The sequence below is a fragment of the Elephantulus edwardii genome, unplaced genomic scaffold (assembly GCF_000299155.1).
Source record: "Elephantulus edwardii isolate Elephantulus edwardi_28Jun2011 unplaced genomic scaffold, EleEdw1.0 scaffold00015, whole genome shotgun sequence".
Taxonomy (NCBI): domain Eukaryota; kingdom Metazoa; phylum Chordata; class Mammalia; order Macroscelidea; family Macroscelididae; genus Elephantulus; species Elephantulus edwardii.
This window is the reverse complement of record NW_006399765.1, coordinates 7,913,102-7,938,853: the sequence shown is the minus strand read 5'-3', so window position 1 is coordinate 7,938,853 and position 25,752 is coordinate 7,913,102. Positions and strand designations below refer to the sequence as shown.

At 43.1% G+C, this 25,752-nt stretch overlaps 1 protein-coding gene across 3 annotated transcripts in view; it reads left to right on the top strand.

Moving 5' to 3' along the window:
* The window catches only part of TRPC4AP (transient receptor potential cation channel, subfamily C, member 4 associated protein), a 79,973-nt gene extending 54,327 nt beyond the window's left edge, over nt 1–25,646 (top strand). Inside the window, exons 7-18 of one of the 3 annotated variants that reach the window (XM_006881469.1) lie at nt 4,292–4,477; nt 9,011–9,177; nt 15,285–15,416; nt 16,964–17,022; nt 19,141–19,242; nt 20,215–20,298; nt 21,363–21,453; nt 22,400–22,540; nt 23,132–23,240; nt 24,055–24,167; nt 24,960–25,166; nt 25,356–25,646. In XM_006881469.1, coding sequence (XP_006881531.1) covers nt 4,292–4,477; nt 9,011–9,177; nt 15,285–15,416; nt 16,964–17,022; nt 19,141–19,242; nt 20,215–20,298; nt 21,363–21,453; nt 22,400–22,540; nt 23,132–23,240; nt 24,055–24,167; nt 24,960–25,166; nt 25,356–25,493 — 1,529 coding nt within the window. In that variant the 3' untranslated portion in view covers nt 25,494–25,646. The remainder of the gene's footprint in view (nt 1–4,291; nt 4,478–9,010; nt 9,178–15,284; nt 15,417–16,963; nt 17,023–19,140; nt 19,243–20,214; nt 20,299–21,362; nt 21,454–22,399; nt 22,541–23,131; nt 23,241–24,054; nt 24,168–24,959; nt 25,167–25,355) is intronic. The other 2 variants (XM_006881468.1, XM_006881467.1) reach the window with 2 other exon arrangements.
* The last annotated feature ends 106 nt before the right edge of the window (nt 25,647–25,752 follow it).

Genomic DNA, 25,752 nt, shown 5'->3' with positions numbered 1-25,752 from the left:
TATATTATTTTATTATTTTTGTGTGTTTGTACTGTCAAATCAGATCTGACTGGTACAGGAGGAGATTGCCCCTCCTTCTCCAGCAGAGCATCTGTTGGATTCAAACCACATACCGCTGGGATTGCAGTGCAGCATCTTGCCACTAGGCCACCAGAGCTCCCTAAATTATATATTTTTTTAAAAAAACCATGTAAGCCTAATCATAACTGAATTATATATCAAAGCTAATGCAAATTCGCACACGCGTGCGCGCGCTTGCTTTTTATCTCTGTCTCACTCTCACTCATTCACTGGCAAAAACTACCATTTGTTCAGCTCCTGCTCTGTTGCAGATGCAATCCCTGTGTAGTTAATGTGTTGCTCATGGAAAAATTGGTAGTTCAAGGCCACCAATAGGTGCTTCATAAGAAAGGCATGACTTGCTTTGGAAAACACAGCCCCTGGGTACTGTGTGAAGCAGGTCTACCCTGAAACATGGGTTCACCTTCAGTTAGAACTGACACAGCAATAATTTGGAATTAAAGTATGGCAGACAGCTTTTTAATGTAGAATATATTTTGTTGTCAGAGCAGCCCTATGGAAGTAAAGATTAGTTATCCATTTATGCTCAGAAAGGGACCACTGGCACAGCAGATTCTCTATTCAATACCTGTGTGTACCACGGCACTGAGAATGTTGATTGTACAGCTTCTCATTTAAGGTTTCTGGTTGATTATTTAATTAAATTTTATTAATTTTAATGAACATTTACAGAGATTTTGGGTTTCCATTCATTCATTGTTGCACTGTTTTCTCTACCCTCCCCGTTCGTTCCTCTTTTTCTCCCCCCCGAAAGTCTGTTTTAATTGTCCCATTGCTATAGTGCTTGTCAAAGCCAGTTCTGATTAATCTCCTTTGTCAGTGTATCCTTTGCCATTCCCTATCCCTCCTCCCTGAGAGAGACTTCACCCTGATTCATAAGGAAAAGGGGATGGCGTATACTCTTAGCTACTTCCTGCTGAAAAGCGATGCTGTAGGTTTCAGGGTTGGCTGATTATTTTTATCCATTATCTTCATACAACTATTTTTAAGGGTTGACTTTGGGTAAATTCAGCATTACTCAGAGTCTTTGGGGAATGAAAAGTCTTTTGGGTGTTTTAATTCACTGATAGGGAACTCCAAATCCAGATATCTTTGATTTTGGGCACTGTTTTTAAAGTATAAAGTCTTAATATTCTTATTACAGACTAGTTAATTATAACTCCTACTGACTATGAGGGAACTCTGGTAGCTTAGTGCTAAGGAGTGACACTGCCCACCCAAAGGTACATGGTTCAAATCCATGAACTGCTCTTCAGGAAAAAGATGGGCAGTCCTCTCATGACAGCATGCTCAAAATAAGTGAGACAGAGTTTGACTGTCTGTGCCTGTAAAGAGCATATTTGTTAACACTTGCTCCAAAACAGACGTGTTTGTTCTTTTTATAGTCCATGGAACAGTCTGTACTCTTCTTCTCCAGCACCACAATTTAAAGGCATTGATGATTTTTCTGTCAGAAAGAATATAATGATCTTTTATGTATTCATCCCCCAGTTTCAACAGTTACAACTTGACATTGATCTTGTTTTAGCTCTGTACCCATCTGCTCCTCCCTACCTCACTCAGAATTATTCTGAAGCAAGAAAGCCTGGAAATTATATAGTTTAGTTGTGTATATTTCAACATTTCTATAAGATGACAATTTAAAGAGAAAACTCCAGTGCCTTTACTATGTTAAAAAAATTAACAGTAATTTCTTGCTATCATGAAATGATAGTTCTTCATTAATTTTTATTTACATGGCTGGAGAAAAAAAAATCCAGTTTCAAAAAGGACTCACTAAAAAGTTTTCCCCCTCTCCTATTCTGAGAGACCTGCCTCTGTGGCAACCATTACTTTCCTTTTTTGTCCTACAGAAGTGATTTCAAGCATATGTAAGCAGATCTGTCTTGGAGGTAGTGTAACCAGACAATCCTTAGAGGCATAGATGATGAGACTTCATATTGTGTACTTTGGACATGTTGTCAATAAGGGCCAGTCCTTGGAAAAAGATAACATGCTGAGAAAGGTAGAATGTGAAAAAGATGAAGACTCCCAACAAGGTGGATTGACACAGTAACTGTAAGAATGGACTCCAGAATGTCGGAGATGGTGAGGATTGTTGTGCACAATACAGAAAGGTTCAGATCTGTTGTTCTTAGGGCTTCCGTAAGCTGTAGTCAACTCAACAACACCTGACAATAAACAAGCACAGGAGTAGATTGCCCCTCCTTCTCCAGCAGAGCATCTGGTGGATTCGAACTGTACACCGTCGAGATTGCAGTGCAGCTTCTTGCCAGTAGGCCACCAGAGCTCCCTTGCCTTACCTTTTAAAAAGGTTAAATTATGGCTGCAGAATTTTAATATAGATGTTTTCTTTGAAAGTTGATTATTTCTCTTTCCATCTTGGCTCATTATTACAAGTAAAATGAGGTTGATAGAAATAGAAGTAATTTGTTTACCTTTTAAAAAAAATGCTTGTCTTGTTGGTATATGTTTATTACTGAAAAAGAAAATTATTAGCTTATTTTAATGGGAGTATTTAATTTCTCTCTTATTTAAAAACAACCAGAGTAACTATCTGGTGTGTATATTTTCATTCTTTATTGTTGTTGAGTCTTTTCCAACTTACAGCAGCCCTACCTACAGCAGACCAAACCCCTGCCTGGTCCTGTGGCTGCTGTGGTGGAGCCCGTTGGTGTCACTGATCATCTTCCTTTAAAAAAAATATGATTTTTAATGAACCTTTACAGAGATTTTGGATTTCCATTCATTCATTGTTGCATTCCCCCCCAATCTTCCTCTTTTTTGATGAACCTCTTTTACAAGTGCAATGCTCATCCAGCAACTAGTTTGTTTTGATATCATGTCCAGAGTCTGAAATCTTTCTTCTTAGGAGCGTTCTGACTGAATTTCCTCCAACACATATTTATTAATTCTTCTAACACTCCATGGTACGTTCAGTATTCTTCACCAGCACCATAGTTCAAATACATCAGTTCTTCATTCTTCCTTAATAATTTCTGCCTTTAGTGTGTATATGATGCGACTGAAAATTATCTTGATTTGGATCCAACATACCTTAGTTCTCAAAGTGATATCTTTGTTCTTTAGTCTTATGAATCTTTGCCCACAGCATTGATTGTGGATACAAGTAAAATGTAATCCTGATGTCAGTCTGTCTTCTGTTTATTGTGATGTTATTTACGGTCCAGTTTTGAAGATTTTATTTTGAAATGTGAACCATTCTGAGAACTGTGGGTTTTGACCTTTCTTTTTTTTTTATTTATTTTTTTTTATTTTTGTGTGAGTGTACCATCAAATCAGATCTGACTGGTACAGGAGGAGATTGTCCCTCCTTTTCCCGGCAGAGCATCTGGTGGATTCGAACCGTGTGCCTCTGGGATTATAGTTGCAGCTCCTTGCCACCAGAGCTCCCCGGTTTTGATCTTTCTGTTTTAAAGAAAATAGACCTATGTGGTTTAATAATTTACATTTTTTCCCCCCTTAAACTCAACTCACTGCCATCTAATTGGAGCTAACGCAGAGGTGACGCTCCAGCAGGTTTTCAGACGCTATAAATAGCATAGAAGGCGTTTGCCCATCTTTCTTCCTCAGAGCGTCTGGTGGATTCTAACCCTGAAGACAACTCTTTGAAGACCATGCCACCAGAGCTCCCTGGAAATAAGCTTTGGACGTAAATATAAACTATCACTATGTTCTAAGTCTATTCATAAAAATGCATATACCAAAAAAAAAATCATAACCGTTTTTCTTAGTGTCTACATTGTGTTTCATTGTAGAATTGAGTTGTATTTTAATCAGTCTGCTATTAATGAATGGTTAGTTGTCGCCATCTTTTTGTTAGAGAAATTACATCTTAAGAGAACCATTTTACACATGTCTTTGTATATATTACTGTTTCATTGATTGTTTTATTGTAATTTTCTAGAAATGTGCTTGCTAGCTCAGAGACACACAAATGTAAAGCATGGACATTATTCTAAATTCCCACATTAGATACAACAGTGGCTATTTTCCTGTACCTGCTAACAATTTAACTTCTTTCTATAGCTTTATTTACATTTTGTATTCTAACATGGCAGCTGTAACTAGTTGCTGTCTGAGGAAGACTAGTTCCTGTCATTTACATGGGGCATAGACTACTTGGTGAAGACTTTAGGGTTGGTTTTGCTGGTCTCTGATTTGAAACCTCCCCATCTCTCCCTGGCAGCTGCCCTTCTTAGCATCCCTGGCTTTGTCGAACGGCTTTGCAAGCTGGCAACTCGAAAAGTGTCAGAGTCAACAGGCACAGCCAGCTTCCTTCAGGAGTTAGAAGAGTGGTACACATGGCTCGACAATGCTTTGGTGCTGGATGCCCTGATGCGAGTGGCCAATGAGGAATCTGAGCACAGTCAAGGTACTTGGGGTGGGTTTCCTGCATCCCCTGAGTGGAAGACTGCAATTCTATTTTCTAATGAGTATAGAATATGACAATAGATGCAAAAATCCTAAGCAAATAATAGCAACCCAAATCTAGCAATATATGAAAAGGATTGTATACCGTGACCCAATGAGATGTTTGCCAACCAACCAACAAGCCTACCAAACTCAGCTACCCTCATGCGCAGAGTAGATGTCCATAGCATTTCAAGACTAAATCCTTACAGAAACAGACTGCCTTATCTTCTCCCATGGAGCTGCTGGTGGGTTACAACTGCCAGCTGATCTTTTGGTTTGTAGCTGAATTTTAACCACTTCGATTTCTAGATTTATCCCAAGAATGAATAAGTTTTGCAACTTAAGAAAATCAATGTAATACACTTTATCAGTACAATACATAATTTTGTCTATCAGTAGATGGAAAAGGCATTTCACAAAATTAAGCCCTCCTTCATAATAAAATCCAACAAGCTAAGAATAGAAGGGCATATCTCAAATTGAGGTTAGACAGCTACAGAATACCCATTGCTAATATAGAATTTTTGTTTTTGTTTTTAGTTATGTGTGTGTTGTTTTGTTTTTTAAATTAGGAGCACTTTACAAATTTGTGTGTCATCCTTATGCAAGGGCCATGCTAATCTCTCTATCGTTCCAGTTTTAGTATGTGTGCTACCAAAGCAAGCGTGCTTTTAGATTTTAGATTTTTGGATTGAAAGTTTCCCTCCTGAGATCAGAAGAAAGTCTCCTCTTCCTTCTATTCAGCATTGTAGTTAGAGTTTCTAGCCAGAACAGTAAATAGAAGTATGGAATAAAAGAATCTAAGAAAAGAAATGACTATAGATGACATGTTGTTGTTGTTATGTGCCGTCGAGTTGCTTGTTGGATGATCATAAGCATGCTAATTAAAAAAACGTAAGGAATCCATTAAAAATTATTTAATGACTTCAATAAGATGATAAACTATGTAATCAGAACATAACATAATTTTTATAGTCCTCAACAAACTAATCATGGAATTAAGAAAATAATTGCACTTCTTATAGCAATATAATTTTGTTACAGTTTGCAGGAATTGACAGGCCTATCTAAAATTCATAAGGAAATAACAAGAAACCTCGTATAGCCTAAACAGTCCTGAAAAAAGAACAGAGTACTCATACTTCTCAAGTTAGAAATTTATTAATATACTTCAGTAATCAAAACTATGTTATTGGCATAGAGAGGTATGTAGATCAGTAGAATAGACTTGTAGAATTAGAAGTTCAGAAATAAGTCTTCATGTTTTATAGCCAGTTGATTTTTTACAAGGATTCCAGAACAGTTTAGTGAAGAAACATGGTCTTTTCAACAAATAGCACCACATCATTAGATGTCCACATGTAAAAGAAGAAAATTGGGTCTCTAATTTACTACTTTTTGCAGAAATTAAAGGGGAAAAAACACTTGGATAGCAGAGCTTGGTGGGTAGAGGGAGAAGTAAAGGCATGGGAAAGCATTAATGGGGACTTGAAAAGATGCCGTTGGGGTGTAATAATAGGTAATGGCAATTGATTATATAAAATCTAATGTATATGAATGAATGAACGATTTTATAAATATATTGCATATAAATTAAAAGAATCAAAGACCTAGATGTAGGCGCTAAACTTAAAAACTCTTTAAAGGATATTTAAGTATATATTTTCATGACTTTAGGTTAGACAGCAGATTTTTAGATGTACACCAAAAGCAGAAACAAAAAAAGGAGACAAGGAACACTAGACTTCATCAGAATGAAAAGTTCTGTGTGTTTCAAAAGGAACTTACGGTAATAAAGGGAAACAACTCAGAATGGGATGAGAATGGTCACACAAACGAAGAATGCAATTAATGTCACTGGATTTTATATGAAAAAAATTTATATCTGTGTATGTTCTCAGCCACAAGAAGAAGAAATTCTTTTTAAAGGCCCGATGGAGTAGTACATTTCTACTCTCCTGTATATGGGGCTGTTGTGAGTTGGAGGCACCTTGACTAGTGTTTTCCATAGCAGTAAGCATTCATCAAAACTGACCATTTAAATCCAGCTTCCATATTCCTAATCAGAATATGTACCAGTCAGGTTCATTTTTACTTTGACTTGCTAGTTACATGATTTCAAATCTAATTTGTATATATGAAATGGAGGATTCTTTAGTTTGGGGATTTCATTTTATCTTGAAAAGTATATCTTAATAATTGTTGTTGTTGTTATGTGCCATCGAGTCACCGACGACTCATAGTGGCCCTTTGTACAACAGCCCTAACCCCGTTCTGTCCTATCCCGGTCTCACTGACACACTCAACCCCCATTACTCTGGTCACTGAATCAGTCCACCTCATAGAGGGTCTTCCTCTCCTGCACTGTTCCTTCACCCTCCCAAGCACGACGTCCCTTTCCAAGGAGTGGTCCCTCCTTGCAACATGTCCAAAGTATGTCAGATGAGGCTTCAGAATCCTTGCCTCTAAGGAGCAGCCCAGTTTAACCCCCTCCAGGATAAATCTGTTCGTTTTCTAAGCAGTCCATGGTATATTCAGTACTCTTCTCCAGCACCACAGCTCAAAGGCATCAATTCTTTCTGTCCTCCCTAGTCATTGTCCAGCTCTCTGATGCATAGCAAGTGATTGCAAAGACCATGGCCTCTATCAGGCACACCTTAGTCTCCTGAGTGACACCATTGCTCTTCAGTTCTCTGGAGAGGTCCCTAACAGCAGACTTTCCCATCTCAATATGTCTTTTAATTTCCCGGCTGCTGGAACCAAGCATACTAAAGCTATTAACAATCTCAATCTCTTCACCACCCTCTCTGATGCTGCCAGTTGGCCCAGTGATGAGAATCTTTATCTTCTTGATATTGAGCCTCAATCCATATTGGAAGGCTGCAGTCCTTGACCGTCTGCAGCAAGCAAGTCAGGTCCTCTTCAGTTTCAGCAAGCAGGGTTGTGTCATCTGCATAATTCAGATTGTTGATGAATCTTCCACCAATCTTGATGCTACACTTACAGAGCCCAGCCTCCTGGATAATCTGAAAAGGAATGGAGATAAGACACATCCCTGGCATACAGGCTTCACAGTTTTGAACCATGCAGTGTTCTGACAACTGCCTCCTGGTCCAAGTATATATTTCGCTGTAGACATAGGGAAAACACTTTACTAAATCCAGTACCTCTGCATGCTAAAAATTCAACAAACTGGGAACACAAATAAATGAGAAAAATGTTTCTTTTTTAGAATTCTTAGAAACTCTTAACATACATCACCCTGAAAAATTTTATTTACACAACTCTTTCCTGTACAGTGTTTCAGTTCTGTAAAATAATACGCTAACATAACATATTAATAGTAGAATTCCCACCTGATATGCTTATAACCACAGAGTAAGTATGTCCATTTCAGCCTGTGCTAGAAGAATGGATGGATTTTTTTTTTCAAGTTGTTTGGTTAATGCTGGGGTTAGCCAGTGTGAGAAATTAACTGGACCAAACCCTTAGAGTAAGTCTAACTGAGAGGTCACAGGGTAAAGCTTGAGTCATGATTCTAGTGAGTTAGTGAAAAACTTTACATCTTTTCTCTTTGTTCACTTGTGTTTTGCCCTAATCATTAATTATTGTTTGGTTCTCTAAGACCTCAAAATACTAAACTTCCTCTTTTTTTTTAAAGTATATAAACTTTCATAATTAGAAAAAAGAGCCGTTATAAGAAAGAAGCAGCTAAAAAAAAATTTTAAAAAGAAAGAAGCAGCTCCCTATATAAAAGGAAAAGAGGTATTAGAAGAAAAGAAAAAACATTTCTTTTTACTCATACCAGACCAGTTGCCATTGTGTTAGCGTCAACCTGCAATGGCCCCTTGTCAGAGTTGAACTGTGCTTGTAACCAGTTTCTTCTAAGTGGACTTAAACCAATTTTCATACACAGGCATTATCTGTATGTACCACCCTAGAACACCATTTCCCCTAAAACCAAACACCAGATCATTAATCCAGTAGGGGGCAGCAGAGATGGCAGAATCCATTTGTCGGGCCATACTTCAGGGAAATGGCTACTTGTGATAGGAAAGGAGACTTTCCTTTGCCTTTAGCATTTCAAATAGTCCTGCTAACTTAAAAAAAAGAAAAACTAGGAGACCTGAGAATCATTTGTGACCGGAGGAGAATTCTGCACACTTTGCTACCAGACTATCCCAGGATACTTTAAGGGGAAGTGTGCTTATGGCAGGAGAAAGGGACGTGGGAGGAAGGCATGGATTATGCTGCTGTGTTGCTTCTGTCTGAATTCTTTTGTTAATATCAATGAGATAAAATAGAATCAACAGCAGAGTCAGGTTTTCTGAGTTGCTAAGTGTGTCTGGCTACTGGGGTCTTGGGAGTTTTGTAGCTTTCCGAGTCTATTATGGGGCCAGGACCCAGTCTGAAGGCTCTTGGAGCAGGTTTGACAGGCAGAAATGTGTTTGGTTACAAGCTATAATTCACCTCTCTCTGGTGGCTATCTCAGCCTCCATTGTGTTCCCTCCCCCAGGGGCTTCTGAGGAGAATGGCCTGCCTCACACTTCAACCAGGACCCAGCTGCCCCAGTCAATGAAGATTATGCATGAGATCATGTACAAACTGGAAGTGCTCTATGTCCTCTGCGTACTACTGATGGGGCGTCAGCGGAACCAGGTGGGTCCTTCCCCCAAATCTCAGGATAGGGAGCGAAGAGCACCAACTTCTTAAGTGCCAACAGTGTTTTAAGATCTCCATTTGACCTTTGGAAATGATTCTCACTGGCCTAGCAAAACATAGGAGTACTTTCCCTTGTTCCCATTTTCTATATAAGGACAAAGGACTAATTCTAGAGCTCTTAACGCCTCCTATAATAGCTTGCTATAGATTGCCTTTCCAGACAGAACATTGATATGTAATTGGGAGTAGGTGGCATAGCGACTTTGCCTGACCTGGATAACAGGAAGAATAAAGGGTCAGTGTGTCTGGCAGAATGTCAGCCTTGTAAAAGCAGGGGAAGAGTTGCCAACCTGGTGGTATACCAGGATTTTAAGGTAGTCAGACAGAGCCCAGAGCTGTGTCAAGTTTTGAAAACTTAACCACAACAGAGCAGCTCCAGATGTGCTGGAGGTTTACTGAGCTTGGAAGAGCTAGAACCTCCAAGAGAAGGGTCTCTCTTGGAGTGTGCACCACTTCTCTGCTAGTTAAACCTCTGGAATTCTTTTCTCCTGGGGATGGAACAAACTGGGAAGGGAGTGGGGTTACTTAGTGGAAGAAGAGGCTTGAAAGCTCAGCATTCTGTATGCACTATGTTGATTCAAATATGGGACTAGCCAGCTATGGTCCTCACAAAGATTCTGAGGTAGGTACAATCATACCCGTTTTACAAGTAGTGGACAAGTGAGGAGACATTCATAGAAAGTGGTGGTTCTAGTCAAGGAGCTGGTCTATAGTGAAGTGCAAATTCAAGCCCAAGTACAAATGTTTTTCAGATGAAACAGAACAGTTAATAATATGCTATGATGTCTACATTATTTGCAAGGTGACTGTTCATTGCGGTCTAGCTAGTGGAGAGATGGCTAATGCATAGATTTGGAGAACTGGAAAGGACTTTAGATTTTTCCAGCTGTTTATATAAGGCATTGTTTAAGAGAGGGCAGTCTACGAAAGAGACAAATTATCTTTTTTTTTTAATTTTCTTAAAATTTATTATTCATTTCAATGAAAATTTCCAGAGACTTTGGATTTCCATTCATTCATTGTTGCACTTTTCTCCCCTCCCAACCCTCCCCCCAGTACACTACCCTCTTGGAAAAGTAAAAGAAAAATTCTTTCATTGTTTTACAAACCCTCCCCCAGGTCCACTCCACTATGCAGCCTTTGCTCTGGACTCCTGTCATGACAAAAATACCTAATCACATATCCCTTTTAAACAGTTTTCTCCCTCATCTGTTTCAATGCAGTATACATTACCGAACCTATCTTTCTCAGTCTCTCCCCAACCCCAAGGTCAGTCCTGTTTTACGACAGTGGCACCATGCAGTATTTATCCTTTTGTGACTGAGATACTTCACTCAGCATAATGTCCTCCAGGGTCACCCATTTTGAATAATATTGCATGAGTTCCTTGTTTTTCAATGCAGCATAGTATTCCATTGTGTGAATATACCACAGCTTCTCTATCCATTTGTTTGTTGATGGGCACTTAGGTTGTTTCCAACTCCTAGCCATTGTGGACAAAGCCAAAATAAACATGGGTGTGTGTGTATATGCTTGGATGTCAGTTGTGGTTTCTCTGGGGTATATTCCCAGTAGTGGAATTGCTGGGTCAAATGGTATCTCTATTTGCAACTTTTTGAGAAAGCGCCATACTGCTTTCCACAGTGGTTGTACCAGAAAGAGACAAATTATCTTGACTTCATAGGGTTTTACATTCTTGTGGAGCCAGCACTTGAGAAAAATATATGGTGGGTTTGTGTTTGGGTTTTTTGTGGCTTTTTTTAAAAAATAAAAACCATTAACACTCTTGGTACCAGCAGCCAGGAAATCAAAAGACAAATTACACTGGAAAAGTCAGCTGTCAGGGAACTCTCCAGAAGAGCAACGATGCTAGTCTGGAGACTAAGGTGCTCCTGATCCAGGCCATCGTCTTCACATTTCTTGTTATGCATCAGAGAGCTGGACAATGACTTGGGATGATAGAAGGAGAATTGATGCCTTTGAGCTGTAGTATTGGAAAAGAGTGTTGAATATACCGTGGACTGCTAAGAGAACAACAGATTTTTCCTGGAGAGGATGAAACTGAGCTGCTCCTTGGAGGCAAGGATTCTGAGGCTCCCTCTAACATACTTTGGACATGTTACAAGGAGGGACTGGTCCTTGGAGAGGGACATCTTGTTTGGGAGAATGGAGGGACGGCGCAGGAGAGGATGACCCTCTATGAGATGAATTGATTCAGTGACTGGGGTAATGGGAGTAAGTGTTTCAGAGACTAAGGTTGGCACAGGATAGAGCAGTGTTTAGGGCTATTGTACATAGGGTCACTATGATTCACAAGTGATTTGATGGCACTTAATAAAAACAGTTGCTATCAAGTTGATTTTGACTAATAGCCTCCCCTTGTGTTTCAGAATGGAACTTAGATGACGGAAAATACTACTCTAGGGGTAGCGGATAGCGCAGACTTTGGAAAAGTGATGAGGTAGTGGGTGGGTCGTCAGGGAAGACACTCACTAAAAGGATGGCATTCAGCATACTAGTGTCCTGATGTAAATGAGAGAGGGCTATCAGTGTTTGCATGAGTGCACCACATAGAGGAAGCAGGTACCTTGAAGTTATAGGGGCAGACTCGTTGAGATGATGGAACAGCGAGGAAGCCAAGTGGATGGATTGAGGGCTGGGTTAATCTCTGACCAGATTACGTCAGACTTGTACAGGCCATTTTAAGGACTTTAGTTTTTTATTCTGAATTAAATTGGGAAGTCATCCTAACTGTTCTATGGAAGACTGGTGAGACCCCTGGGAGACATTCATGTCATAATTGAACCAACTTGAACTGGCATGATGGATGTAAGAAATGGTTAAATTCTAGCTATATTTTGGAGGTAGATAGGAATCCTTGATGATTTGTATGTAGAGTATGAGGTGGGGAAAGGGGCTTAAGGATGTCTCCCAAAGTTTTTGGCTTAAGTAAATGAGAGAATAGATTTGCAATTTATTGAAATGGCTAAGATTGAGGAGAGTAATTAGGGAATGGGCTTAGGGAGGAAGATGAGTTTAGTCTTGAACAAGTTAGCTTTGTGTAGTGTCTTTTAGTTGTCCTGGGGATTACCAGCACCTGAAGTTAGGGGAGAGTTTCAGGGAGTCACTAGCATTATGACTGGTATTGGAAGCCAGAACCGGGATGAGCTTGTTGTACAAACCACCCACAGCCGTTGTACCTTTCCTGCAATATGGAATGTGTTTTCAAAAATGATGATGGTGCTATCTTATATGTGTTACATGCTTCAGCCGTTTTATGCACTTCATTGTTACTCACATTTAAATTGCTAAGTTACTCAATAGGTGATGGCACTTTTTTTGCGCTTGATGCTTAGAAAAACCAAGAACAAAGAGGACGAGGACTGTGCCCTGTGTTACGAGGCATTGAAAACGCAGGATTAAATACAGATTCTCTCATTTTTCTTTTCGTCACTTCACCACAACCATTCACTGCCCCCACGCCTCCTATTACCAAATTTCTGTGAATCGTTGTAGGCTTTTAACTCAGTGATGATAGCTTTGCTTTCTTGGGAAAATACTGTCAGCCAGCTCTGGAATTTTATTTTCTGACACATTTTCTTTTGTACAGTATGCACTCAGTTTCTGCTACGTGTAGACGCCATGGGGACAAGCCTTCAAGAAGTTGCTGGTCTAAGGGGGAGGGTATTGGAACAAGTTCTCTGACCCATCATGGCTAAGTTGGAATTCACAAGATTGGAAACATCATCCCTCTCGTACTCAATGAAAATAACCAGCAGAGCAGGCCCTATGGATAATAATTATTGCAGACCCTGAGCTTCCCATGGTGGCTTCACTGTGTCAGTAGCTCCATTAACCCCCAACTTCTAGTAAGGAGACTTGGACTGAAATGAGCAGGAATTAGGCTTAGAACACTTGAGGTAGGGTCAAATTTCTTCCATATAATGGTCTTGCTGAACTTTCATGTCCCTTTTGGTAAATAACTGAATATTCATGCTGTGCTTAGAACTTTTCTAACTATGCTTACATCAGCCCTAACATAAAGTATTAATATAGTTTTGTTCTGGTGCTATGTAGTTAACTTTTTTAATAATAAAACTGTTACATTGTTTCATTTATAAAGGTATGAGGGGGTATCATTGAAGCTTCTCTCCCTATGAAGCAGCTAATTTACCTGTGATTTCCGTATATCCTTTTAATATAATACATTGGCAGGTACTCCACCCATTGCAGGAAGACCTTGATGTTTTTTTATTGTTGCCATTTATCCTGTTGAATAGAAATACCGTAATATTATTTAATTGGTCCTATTGATAGCAGTATAGGTTATAGTATGCTGGCAGAAATAACCTTGTATATCTCCCATCTAGTATTCATATGGATCTCTCCTGAGAAAAATAAGTTTAGGCTGGATTGATACTCTCTCCTATAGTGGTATCTGGTTCCCTAACTTCAGTGAGTTTTTAAAAACTTTTTTTTTTATTCTTTGCAAATTTGAAAAAAAAAACCAACTGAGGAATGCTCTGTAATTTTAATCTCTCTTAGTACTAAGGAGTGAAATTGAGCCCTTTTCATATGTTTAAGAACCTTTTCTATTTTCTTTGTCTTGTCTGTTTTATACTTTACTTGGGTTTGTTTGGGGGTTTTTTCCTGTGAGAGTTTTATGTGTTTGTATATGACCTTTTTTTTGAAAAAAAAGTTGTCTACCTCTTATAAAGGGATGTAGCTTTTCGGCTTTGGTATGTGTTGTCAGTATAGTCTCTACTTTGTCATATTGGACTTGTTTGTGCATTTGCTTTTTGAGAGGCTTCCTATGCAGAGTTAAAAAAACAAAACAAACGCAACACTAAAAACTCACATAATTGACTTTTTAAATCTTTTTGGCTCCTACGTTTAGTGTTTTTCCCACATTAACAAAACCCTAAGAACCTCTCTTTGGAGACTAAGGTGCGCCTGATACAGGCCATGGTCTTTGCAATCACTTGTTATGCATCCTGGACAATGGCTAGGGAGGATAGAAGGAAAATTGATGCCTTTGAGCTGTGGTGCTGGAGAAGAGTATTGAATGTACGTACCATGGACTGCCAAGAAAACAGACAGATTCATCCTAGAGAGGGTTAAACCAGGCTACTCCTTGGAGGCAAGGATTCTGGGGCTTCGTCTGACAATACTTTGGACATGTTGTAAGGAGAGAGAGGTCTTTGGAGAGGGACATCATGCTGGATAGAGTGGAGGGACGGTGCAGGAGGGGAAGACCCTCTTTGAGGTGGATTGCTTCAGTGACTGGGGTAATCGGAGTAGGTGTGTCAGAGGCAGTGCGATTGGCACAGGATAGAGCAGGGTTTAGGGCTGTTGTACATGGGGTCACTATGAGTCGCAAACGACTCGACGGCACATAACAACAACAAGAAACTCTCATTTGCTGTTGAGTTAGAACAGACTCATAGCTGACCCCCCTGTAGCTTTTCCTGGGTGTTGAATCTCCTCAGTGGAATTTGCGCATCTTTCTCCCCTGGAGCCTCCGGTAGATTCGAAGCACCACCTTTGGGTTACCACACAAATGCCCTGTGGACTGCACCACCAGAGCTCTCTTCCCGCTGTCGGTTCACTATAAAAATTTCTTTCCACACATATTTAAAGTTTAGTTTTTTAGTATTTTAATCCTATTCTCAGACTTTATTCCAGTGTGATGTATGATTTGTAGGTTGATTTTACTGAAAATGAAACAAACTAGAAAGATTATATAGTTTGCTTAAGTTTGTGCACATGGTGCTAAAGTTAAAGATAGGACACTACTCTGCAGTACGATTCATGAGATTCTTGTAAGATTAATGATCAGAGTTTTAAAGTGTATTTATGTGGAGTTGGAGGGATGCTGAGAGGTGGTGTCTGTGTGGATGCTTCTTTAAACCTCAGTACTTTATACTCATTTGCTTTCTTCTTCGTAAAGATTGTTGTTGTACATGCTGAGCATAAGGCCTTCAGAGATGTTAGTTGCATTTCTGTTTTAATGTTTTTGCTTTTCCCCCTTCCTACCCATCCAGGTTCACAGAATGATTGCAGAATTCAAGCTGATACCAGGGCTCAATAATTTGTTTGACAAGCTGATTTGGAGGAAGCATTCCGCATCTGCCCTCGTCCTCCATGGTCATAACCAGAACTGTGACTGTAGCCCGGTGAGCAAAGGGGCCCTGGGACAGATGGGGCTTTATTCACCACAAGTTGTAGTTTCAAGTCTAGCTGTCAACCCTTTCAGCTCTCATTCCTTGGGTTGTGAATGGAAACAGCATTGCCAAATTGGACATTACCTTAGGGGAGGACCTGGCCCACTCCTCTCTGTATGCAGAAACCTCTTTTGTAGTATCCTGCCTGAGCATCCCCAGCTAGCCTCTCCTTGCCCCTCTGACATAGGGAACTCATGTTCTCCCATTAACATAACAGCAAGTGCTGTTGTGCTCAGCCCTGTCTAATGCTAATCATTTTTCTTTCTGGAACCACATGCTGTCAATGATCTGCACTGAAAAAGAGCTTTTGGGTGCTTTATTTTTTTAAAGGTGAAGAACTTTTACCTTTACCCCAGAGGAAACACTGAACTGGGAGTCAGTAAGCTCAGAGCCTCTCTTTTCTTGTCAAAGGAGGATAATGTGCTCTTACCCTGCTGACCACCTTCCCCATCATGCTAAGCAGAAGTGCACTGGGACCTGCAAGTACTGCATAGCCACCAATAGATAGCACTCTGCCTTGACACCCTGTCTACTGCCTTAGCATTTGCTGTTGGATCTTGTCAGATTTGTCATTGAGCTCATCCATTGGAGTTTTTCATTTCAAGTGAATATGTTTTGCATTTTGTCTTGTTCTGTTTTGATCTTCATTATATTTCAGTCCTCCTCTTTTCTAATGATTGTGTTCCTTTAATGATTTGTTACATGCTTTTTTTCTGATCTCTGTGAGATTGCTCATAGAATACTAATGCTTTTAGTTGAGACTTAAGAGTGTTGCTTCATATTTGGTGATGTTTATGAAACCCAGTGAGGACCTGGGTAGTTTGGGTCCTGGAAGTAATTCTATGGAGTGCATTTATTTTCACTTCTGCCGGGTGGTTTAGAGAGGGCAGCTGGCCAAGCCTGGTATTTAAATTCAGTATCTTGTCCCTCCCTCTCTGATGGGGTGAGCTTAGGGTTTCTGTGTCTAATAGACAGCTCTTCTCCATCCACCAGCAAGTGTTTCTCTGTCAGCTCCCTGGGCTGGTGGACACAGTTTTAACCATTTTTTGACAAAAATTGATAAGCTCCCAAGTACTATGCAGACCTAAAGCACTGTTTAGGCCTGTAGGGTTGACTTGAGTTGGTTTCATTCCCACTCTAACCCTCCTCCCAGCGCTGCTGCATCACTTCCTGTGCTCCCTGCTCCTTTCTTCATTTCTGATCCTATGGGCATCCATTTCTTCTTAAGAGCTCAGCCTGACATTTAGAAGAATTTTGTTATTTTTTATCCAGTATGTCAGAATATGTTTTAGCAGGAAGGATTCCATATTCATTTACTGTGGTTTTGGTCAGATGTGCAAACTGACAAATGTTTTTTAAAGAAAAGTCCTCAATATGCATAAGGATAGACGCTCAAAGGAGCTAAGTGACCTTTCAGGTTCTCCGCAGAGCATCTGCCTTGTCATTTGGGGGAACATCGTGACTGTGGTCTTAACGCTGAGGATTTATATGTCTTCCAGGACATTACCTTGAAGATACAGTTTTTGAGGCTTCTGCAGAGTTTCAGTGACCACCACGAGTAAGTACAAGTGCATCTTTGGAAGGAGAGTTGTTGCATCATCTCTCAAAGGCCTCTTTTCTCCTTGTCCTGTCACTGGCTTCAGCCCAGGAAGAGATTGTGGGAGCTGGTAAGAGCTCAGTGTCACCAAGTGTGGCTAGCCCATCCATTTACCTGACACTGTACTGAGCTTCCTCTTAGCCCTTGAAGCTACTCTGGAAAACAAGTACAGAAGTTGTTGGCTCTTTAATATTGTTAGGGATGATACATCTCTTAGCCCTGTGTGCCTCTGAGCCAGCATGGACAGATCAGATGGTCACAGGGGCCATGCAAGAAACTCAGATAGCCAGAGTGGGGAGATGGTGGTTACATGCTGTCAAGATGGAACTAACTAACTCTTAGCTGATTCTCCAACAGTTTTTCAGAGGCTGTAAATCACACAGGAGTAGATTGCCCATCTTTCTCTCACAGAGCAGCTAGTGGATTTGAACCATGTGCTTTTGAACTGGCAGCTCAACTCCTTACCACTAGGCTGCCAGACAGTATTTTACTTATTCCTTATCTCCACAAGAAAATCTGCTCTCTCCTATTTTTTTGGAACACATTTTGCCCTCTAATTTTCTTTTTCAACTTGCAAAGGAAAACACAGATGAAAGCTCTTCTCCTATAAGGAAAACAGTGCAGGGGAGGATACATGGCAGTGATCCTTGATCTTGATGTTGGGAGATCATTTCCATGGTGGGGACCATGTTGCTGGAATACTCGGGCAGCCTCTGCTTAGCTCCAGCGCACTGTTAGTGTGCTAGAAACTGACCCATTACTGCATAACTTCTGATGTTGCGTCCCAAGGGAAACAAAAAATTGAAAAAAAGTTGTGATTTTTAAATATTAGTTCTAATGGTATTAAAAATGTCGTCTGAGCTAACAGATCATGCCTAAGGACAAATGTAGCCTCTGCAATTTCCATTATTACCATATGTTACCTTCCTCATTTGAAGAGGCCTCTTTCTAAAGGACATCGGGCACTAGGAGATTTGTGAATTCTTTGAAAAATGGAATATGTACTTTTCCCCCTGAGGACATGTGTTCTCCACTTTTATCAAAGTAATAAATCTAAGCACATACGTGCCTGGCCCTAGGATTACAATGTTGAGTGAAAACAGCCAATGCCCAAGGTTGTAGTGTGCAAAAGGAGATGGACATAAAGAAGCACATTGAAAATAGAGATACTACAGCGGAAAGGAGCATGGTTCTGTGAGGGAACATTTGGCAAGGGTTCCGACCTGGCTGGACGGTGGTCAGAAGTGACATGTTAGCTGAGACCTAAAGGGTCAGGAGTAGTTAATAGAGTGAAATGAAAAGGTGGCAAGGGACACTGTTCATCATAAGCCACAGCTCACACAGAGGTGTTGAAGCAGACCAGTGGCCAGATTAGGAGTGTGGGGACTTAAGTCAGTAGGGGGCCTGAAAGGTAGCTGGTGGCCCAGCTTATGTTTAGACATGAACTTTATTCTAACGGTTTGAAGCTCTGGAAATGTTTTAAATGGAGTGCTGTAAGCAGATTCCCGTTTCTGACACTAGGTGCTGTGTGGGGAATTGATCTCCAGTAGGAGCATCTTTAGGATCATTTTCCAGTTGCCTGTTAGGTGCTAATGCTGGGACAGCCCATGTGACTCCAGTGATGAAAGGCCACATGTGAGGAGAGTGTCACCAAGGCCTCTGTGGCCTCTGCCTCATGTGACTTACTGCGGGTACAAGTGCTGGGCTAGGGTCAGTCAGGCTTGTAGAGTAAAACCTTGAGTTGCATTTAAATTTAAGTTGGAGAAATTCCTTTCCTTTGAGAGGTGCCTTTAAAAAATCAAGTAGAAATGTTTAGTAGGAACAATGAAGACAGCCTGGAGATGTTGAAAGGGATCTTCTTTATAAATGTGGCAGGTAGAAAGTAGGTGTTGGGGCCATAGAGAATGTCTGGGAGCAAATAATGGATACATGCCAGCTCAGAAAAAACAAGGCTTTGGGGTAGGGCATCAGTAGAGTCTCAGATATTTCCAAGGAAATGGGCAGAGCCTCCTTGTACTAGTGCAGTGCTAACATGGCAACTCAGAGCTGGCCCTTTACTGCTGTAACCATTTGTTTCAGAAACAAGTACCTGCTGCTCAACAACCAGGAGCTGAATGAACTCAGTGCCATCTCTCTCAAAGCAAACATCCCCGAGGTCGAGGCTGTCCTCAACACTGACAGGTGAGCTCCACGCACAGGCAGGCACACTGATGGGGCCTGTGCTGACTGCAGCATCTGAATTAGCTCAGTAGAGCCTCACAGCAGCCCCAAGAGTGATGCCTTGTCTCTGCTTTGTAGATAAGGTAACAGAGGTCCACTGCTAGTGGTCACCTGGGCTCTGTCCACTCCCCGTGTTACTCACTTGCACACATAGCACCTTTTCTGACATGCTTATCAAGCAAGACAAACAGAAGTATTTCCCCATCCTCTGCCGAGAGTTAAATTCATTTTCTAGACACTGGACTCTGTATGCAGCACATTCCTGGGGTGTCTACTTCATCATCTGGAGCAGAGTTGGTTGGGGGGACTTCATCCAGCAACAGGAGCTGCAGTTTCCCAATTTTTTTCCCTTTTCCTTTTTAAGGCAGATGAACTGTTTATACAAAAAAGAAGTCAGACCAGGGCTGCACTTCTGTCTGTAGTGGATGAACATAGAACTGCTCTTTTGAAACAACTCCCTCTTCCTGGGCCCAGAGCCCTGATGCTGAGACCCGAGTTACATCCTCCCCTTCTGCCTTTGCTTCTTGGGCCTCAAGGCCTGGAGGCGTGAGTAATTATCCAAACTTCAGGCTATTCTCTGCATCACCCTGTTGCCACTGACTTTGCCCCATCTGGCAGGTTCTCTCATGGCCTATTTCAAACCCACTTTGAGTTTAAACGACACTCCATCCAGAAGTTCTTGGCCATGTCTAACTGGTTGTGGTTTTGGCCTCGGAGCATTTGCCAGTGAACCTAGGAAGGAAAGATGAGAAGGATGGGAATGTGCTTGGCTGTTTGGTTCTAGCCTGAATAGAGCAGGGAACCCCTACATACTTGGAGATCTCCCCATATTTTCCCACCCACCCAGGCAAGCAGAGTGCTCCAGCCTGCAGGGTTCAAGGTGATCGTCCTTCACCCAAGGGGTGCCACCAGTTTGTGTGTCTTTTTTTTCAGGAGTTTGGTGTGTGATGGGAAAAGGGGCTTATTAACACGCCTCCTGCAGGTCATGAAGAAAGAGCCCGCCGAGTCATCTTTTAGGTGAGTGTAGGGAAAAAATACCTGCCACCCCAAGTGGCCCAGGGGCCAGGGATTTCTTACACGGTTAGAAGTACTTCCTTTAGTCACCAGCTTCCACCCCTCAAGTCTGACTCAAGGGTTTTGAGTGTCTTCATGCTGGCTTAGTAGCCTTGCACATGCATCTGCTGTGGACCACCAGTGTGTTTCATGAGGAGGCCAGGCATACATGGAGCTCACCAGGTGTGGAAAAGAGACAGGTGTGAAAAACAGAATAGCTAGTGTGGGAAGGACCGCAGGCAGAATCTGTCCCAGGGCTCTGGTTCATAGGACAGTCTTCCCCTTACTCGGGGATGGTGGGGCCTAAGCAAAGAATGAGTCTAGATGCTCAGGAAATGTTGAGTAAATAATAATACAGCAAACATTTCACACCTCTTGGGAATGAGCATGTGCCAGAAAAGATCCTTAAACTCCTGTAGGAAGAGTCTTCAAGGTTATTCACAGGGGTCAGCAGGTGAGGAAGGAATTTGACCAGGACATGGGGTATGAGCTGTCAGTGGCCTTCTGACCCAGATGTACCCCCAACATCTCAGTCTTTCCAAAGCTCCCCCAGATGAATCTCAGTTCTGACCTCTGGGGCCACACATCAGCCACCTCTTCTCTAGGACTACACATCGGTGGTTAAGGTCAGGGTTTGTCCACGTGCCTATCTGGGTCCCGTATATATTCCTTTTTTTCTCTTTCATGTTATCTGATCTGAAAGGCAAAGCCAAGAATTCTTGGACATGACTTACCAGGGTCCATCCTGTGATTCTCCCTTTACTCTTACTGCAACCTCTTTCAGGCAGAATAAACTAGAACGTTACGCTGTACTATTCAGCTTAGCGGATAGGGGTCCCTATCTTGCTCAGTGCTATGTCCCCAATGGCTAATCTGATGCCTCGTGCCAGTAAACGCCTATATGTTCGGTAAATGTTTGGTGAATAAATAAAAAGGCAGCAGACACCTCCCTGCCCCTTGGGAAACAAGCATGGGCCAGAAGAGGCAGCTGTAGCCGCCTGGGCCAGGGGTCAACATTTGGGTCGTAGGTTTTGGCAAGCGCGGGCTGTGGAGAGTTTCCTCCGAGGGACCACCTCCTATGCAGACCAGATGTTCCTGCTGAAGCGAGGCCTTTTGGAGGTAATGGCCTGAGGAGCCGGGGTACTGGCTGTCCCTTTCTCCCCTACCCTCTGCATAGCTTTCTTGACCTGAGACCTAGTTTGTCAGAGTGGACAAATATCTTTATTTTAAAATAGCCGTACAGATTGCTCTAGTATTACCCTTTGGTTTCCAACTGTGGGTTCCCCAGGGGTGCTTAAGGGTGACTGGGGATCTGGGGTGGGGTTAGGGAGGAAGATTAGAGTCTGAAGTTACCCAGCCCAGCCTTTGACCCTGAGGATTTTTCACACTGACTAAAAGTTCATTTCCCATTAATGAAATAACTGGCCTCCAGAAAAAGTAAAATTCGCCAAAGATGAGGGAGCAAACTGGCCAAAGCTGTGATTGGTTTTAAAAATAGAATAACTGATAAAGGCAAGAAACAAACCCATGAAAGTAATCTTTTTATAAAATTAATAAATTAATCCAAATCAGTAGAATCAGGAAAATTAAAATGATACTATTGGAAAGGGTTTAACTGATACAGAAAACACCCAGGAGTTATTAATATTCTTGATACTAATTTATTGTTTTGATGTAAACTATATTTTCTAATTTCCTTCATAAACACAAAGGCAAACTATCAAGTCAGAATGTACCTATGCTCTTACAGGTTGGCCTCAGTGCTTAGGCAGTGGCAGATGCTGACATCTGGAGGAGTCCCCCTCAGCTGGGAGCTGCCTGGGCCGCCTCATGGCTGCAGAGTAGGTCACAGGCTGCAGCCACAAGTGCTGGGTCAGCAGTGAGACTCTACTGACACATAGTCCATGCCCTCTACCTCCAGGCCTGCAGTGGCTCAGACCTGGCCCTGGTGAGAGGCAGGCAGGAAGCAGCTGAGATGAACATAGCACAGGGACAGCAGCCACTCTGTTATTGGCCCTAGAGCCCAACAGTATTCGTAGCATCACTCTGTCCTCTCCCCACCCAGCACATCCTGTATTGCATTGTGGACAGCGAGTGCAAGTCAAGGGATGTGCTCCAGAGTTACTTTGACCTCCTGGGGGAACTGATGAAGTTCAATGTTGATGCATTCAAGAGATTCAATAAATACATTAACACTGATGCAAAGGTAAGACCATCCCAGGGCCCCATGGGGTTTGCTGCATTGTTGAAACGTCAAACATTTGTTATATTTGTGCCAGTAAATGTCCCCAGAGATCAAGCTGCTTGTGGGGAAGAATAAGTGTTGGGGGATAGAATGTGAAAACAGTTTGGAGGCAGTGTGCTAGGGACCCCAGCGGGCAGGGATGGGGTCTCCCTCCTGGCCATGGTGAGAGACAGGCGGGGGGATGCTATGATGAACTTGGTCTAGGGACAGTAACTACATGTGCTGTTGCCCCAGAGTCTAGAACAGTCGTAGCATTATGCTGTCCTCTCCTCGCCCCAGCACAGCCTGTCCTACATTGTAGACAATTATATTAATCTCATGGATACACATGACAAACTCAGAAGTACAAATTAGAGGAGTCCCAACACCTTTCAGTGAAATACATGGGAAGTGTCAGAAAATCTGGGTTGAGCTCCTTGTTGTACTTTTTAGTTGCTGGGTGGTAAGGGCAAGTCATTTACCTTGCTTATCTTCGGTGACCTGGCCCCTGGGGACAGGCCTATCCCCAGCCAGCAGATACCACCTCCCATTTCAGCTCAGTGTCTGCTCCAGTTCCAGGTGTTCCTGAAGCAAATCAACAGTTCACTGGTTGACTCCAACATGCTGGTGCGCTGTGTCACTCTGTCACTGGACCGATTTGAAAACCAAGTAGACATGAAAGGTAAGAAACCAGGATGCAGGTTGATCAGTCTGTCAGTCCTGCAGTTGGTGTTGAGCAGCTCTCTAGCATGGAGCTAGAAACAACTGGATGGAGCTGCGTTCTATACCCAAGGGTCAAGATAAGGTGCTGTGTGGGCGTGGATGCACATGAGGCCCATGTGCCAAACCTGCCATGTCAGGGACTCAAACTCCAAACTTACATTGTTTGGGTTTGGTTTTTTAAAATATAATACTGTATTCTTTTCTAAAGGGAGCTCCGGTGACCTTAATGGTAAGGAGCTGTGTTGCCAACCCAAAGGCACACAGTTCAAATCCCCCAGCTGCTCCATGGGAGAAAGGTGGTTATTCTCCTCTTGTGAGATTTACTGCCTCTGAAAACCTGCTGGAGTGTCAGCTGTGAGTTGGTTCTGACACGACAGCAGTGAGGACGGAACAAAGCTACTTTTCAGTTTCTAATGGAAACTCTCTTGTATGTAATGTATGTAGCCAGCCTAGGTGAAAGTAGGGAGTGGTTGGGGTTTCAAGGAGCAGTGTCTCTGAGCGTGATTAAGAAGGAAAAGATGGCAGTGCCTTCTGGATGAGGGGTTCTATGAGGACACAGCTCAAGCTAGGTGGCAGAACAACTGGAGATCCTTTGTCACTGTGGCTACCAGCTTTGTGGTTGTTGTGACAGTGTGTACCAGCTTTGTGGTTGTTGTGACAGTGTGTCGAGGCCAGAGAGGGCTTGGCTGGAGCCCTGGGTGACCAGGCCACTGGGTGGAGCCACAGACCTGCTTCAAAGCCTGCTGCTCACAACACCGCCTCTCTGTCCCCAGTTGCCGAAGTCCTGTCTGAGTGCCGCCTGCTCGCCTACATATCCCAGGTGCCCACACAGATGTCCTTCCTCTTCCGCCTCATCAATATAATCCACGTGCAGACACTGACCCAGGTGAGGGCCATGGCCAGCACGTGTAGGGAAGGCAGATGGAAACAAGTTCTTCACCCTGAAATTCAACAGAATGTTTCTAACCCAGCCTTAGCAATGTATCTCCTGAAACACCCAGCTAATCTCAGGATTGCCCAGTAAGCATTTGGCTTGTAGACAGGAGTCAGTGTCTCATCCTGTGGAGAGGCCCAAGGAAGATCTCCTGGAGTCACAGACTGAGCAGGGCAGAACTGAGATGGACACGGAGTCCCTCTGATGCCTGGGCCAGTGCTCTCCCGCCCCTCCTGCTGGTTGACTCCCAGCTCCTTCACTAAACACTGTGCCACTTTCCCTTCTCCACGTTTCTGAAGTGGGGCAAGCTTATAAGTATCTTTCCATAGTTCTTAGTCCCTCATGTATTAGGCATGTTCTGAGGTCTTAGGAATGAGAGGCTAAGACTGCCCTCCTTATGTCACCTTCTAATGGTGGAGATGAGTGCATCCAACCTGTACCCAGTCCTGCCCAGAGGGTGTAGGTTTCTGGGGAAGTAGTGCTGGAGCAGAGACCTGGTAGATGCTGACGAGACAAGGGTGGTTCTAGCAGGGTGTGAGGGTGGGGTCAGAGTGATGGTAGGAAGCAAGAGGTGCTATTGGTGTTGGCATCATGCCTCCCCCTGGTCCAGGCTCAGGCTCAGCTCGTGAGTGCTGCTTGATGCAGTCAGGGTCCTGGATGGTGTGGTCCTCCTTGCTCAGTGGTTCCCTAAGCTCCCTAGGGCTGCTGGCATGTGCCTCACCGGCCCCCCCGGTGGCCTTGTAGGAGAATGTCAGCTGCCTCAACACCAGCCTGGTGATCCTGATGCTGGCGCGACGGAAAGAACGTCTGCCCCTGTACCTGCGGCTGCTGCAGCGGATGGAACACAGCAAGAAGTATCCAGGCTTCCTGCTCAACAACTTCCACAACCTGCTGCGCTTCTGGCAGCAGCACTACCTGCACAAGGACAAGGACAGCACCTGCCTAGAGAATGTGAGTGTCCTCCCTCTCATGTAGGTGTTGGAAGAGCACCCAACAGAGACCCAGGGTCCCTCATGGGGTGTCTTTATGGACCCTGGGCACCGCTGGCCTCACATGTGACTCACAGACCTCTTAGCCAGCCCTCCTCAGGGGTTGTCAGGGTCCACCAGGCACCACCCCAGCTCTTCTCTTTTTGCCCAGAGCTCCTGCATCAGCTTCTCATACTGGAAGGAGACCGTGTCCATCCTGTTGAACCCTGACCGCCAGTCCCCCTCCGCCCTCGTCAGCTACATTGAGGAGCCCTTCATGGACATAGACAGAGACTTCACTGAGGAGTGACCTTAGCCTTGCCTCCGAAGGCTGCTGGGCTGGGCCAGTGCGGGTGAGCGTGGGTCCTTGTGCCACACGCCCTGCCTTGCTCCCATCCCTTCCCTGCCTCCCTGCTGCTCTCTGCCTGCCCCAGGTCTTCACGTGCAGGCTTGGTGGGAGGGAGCTTCCTAAGAGCCCGAGGGCCCGGTCACTGAGGAGCCTCGGTTCCCTCAAGCCCCCTGTGATGAAGGCAGGGGCAGTGTGTCCGTCCTGCCTTCAGAACCCCAGG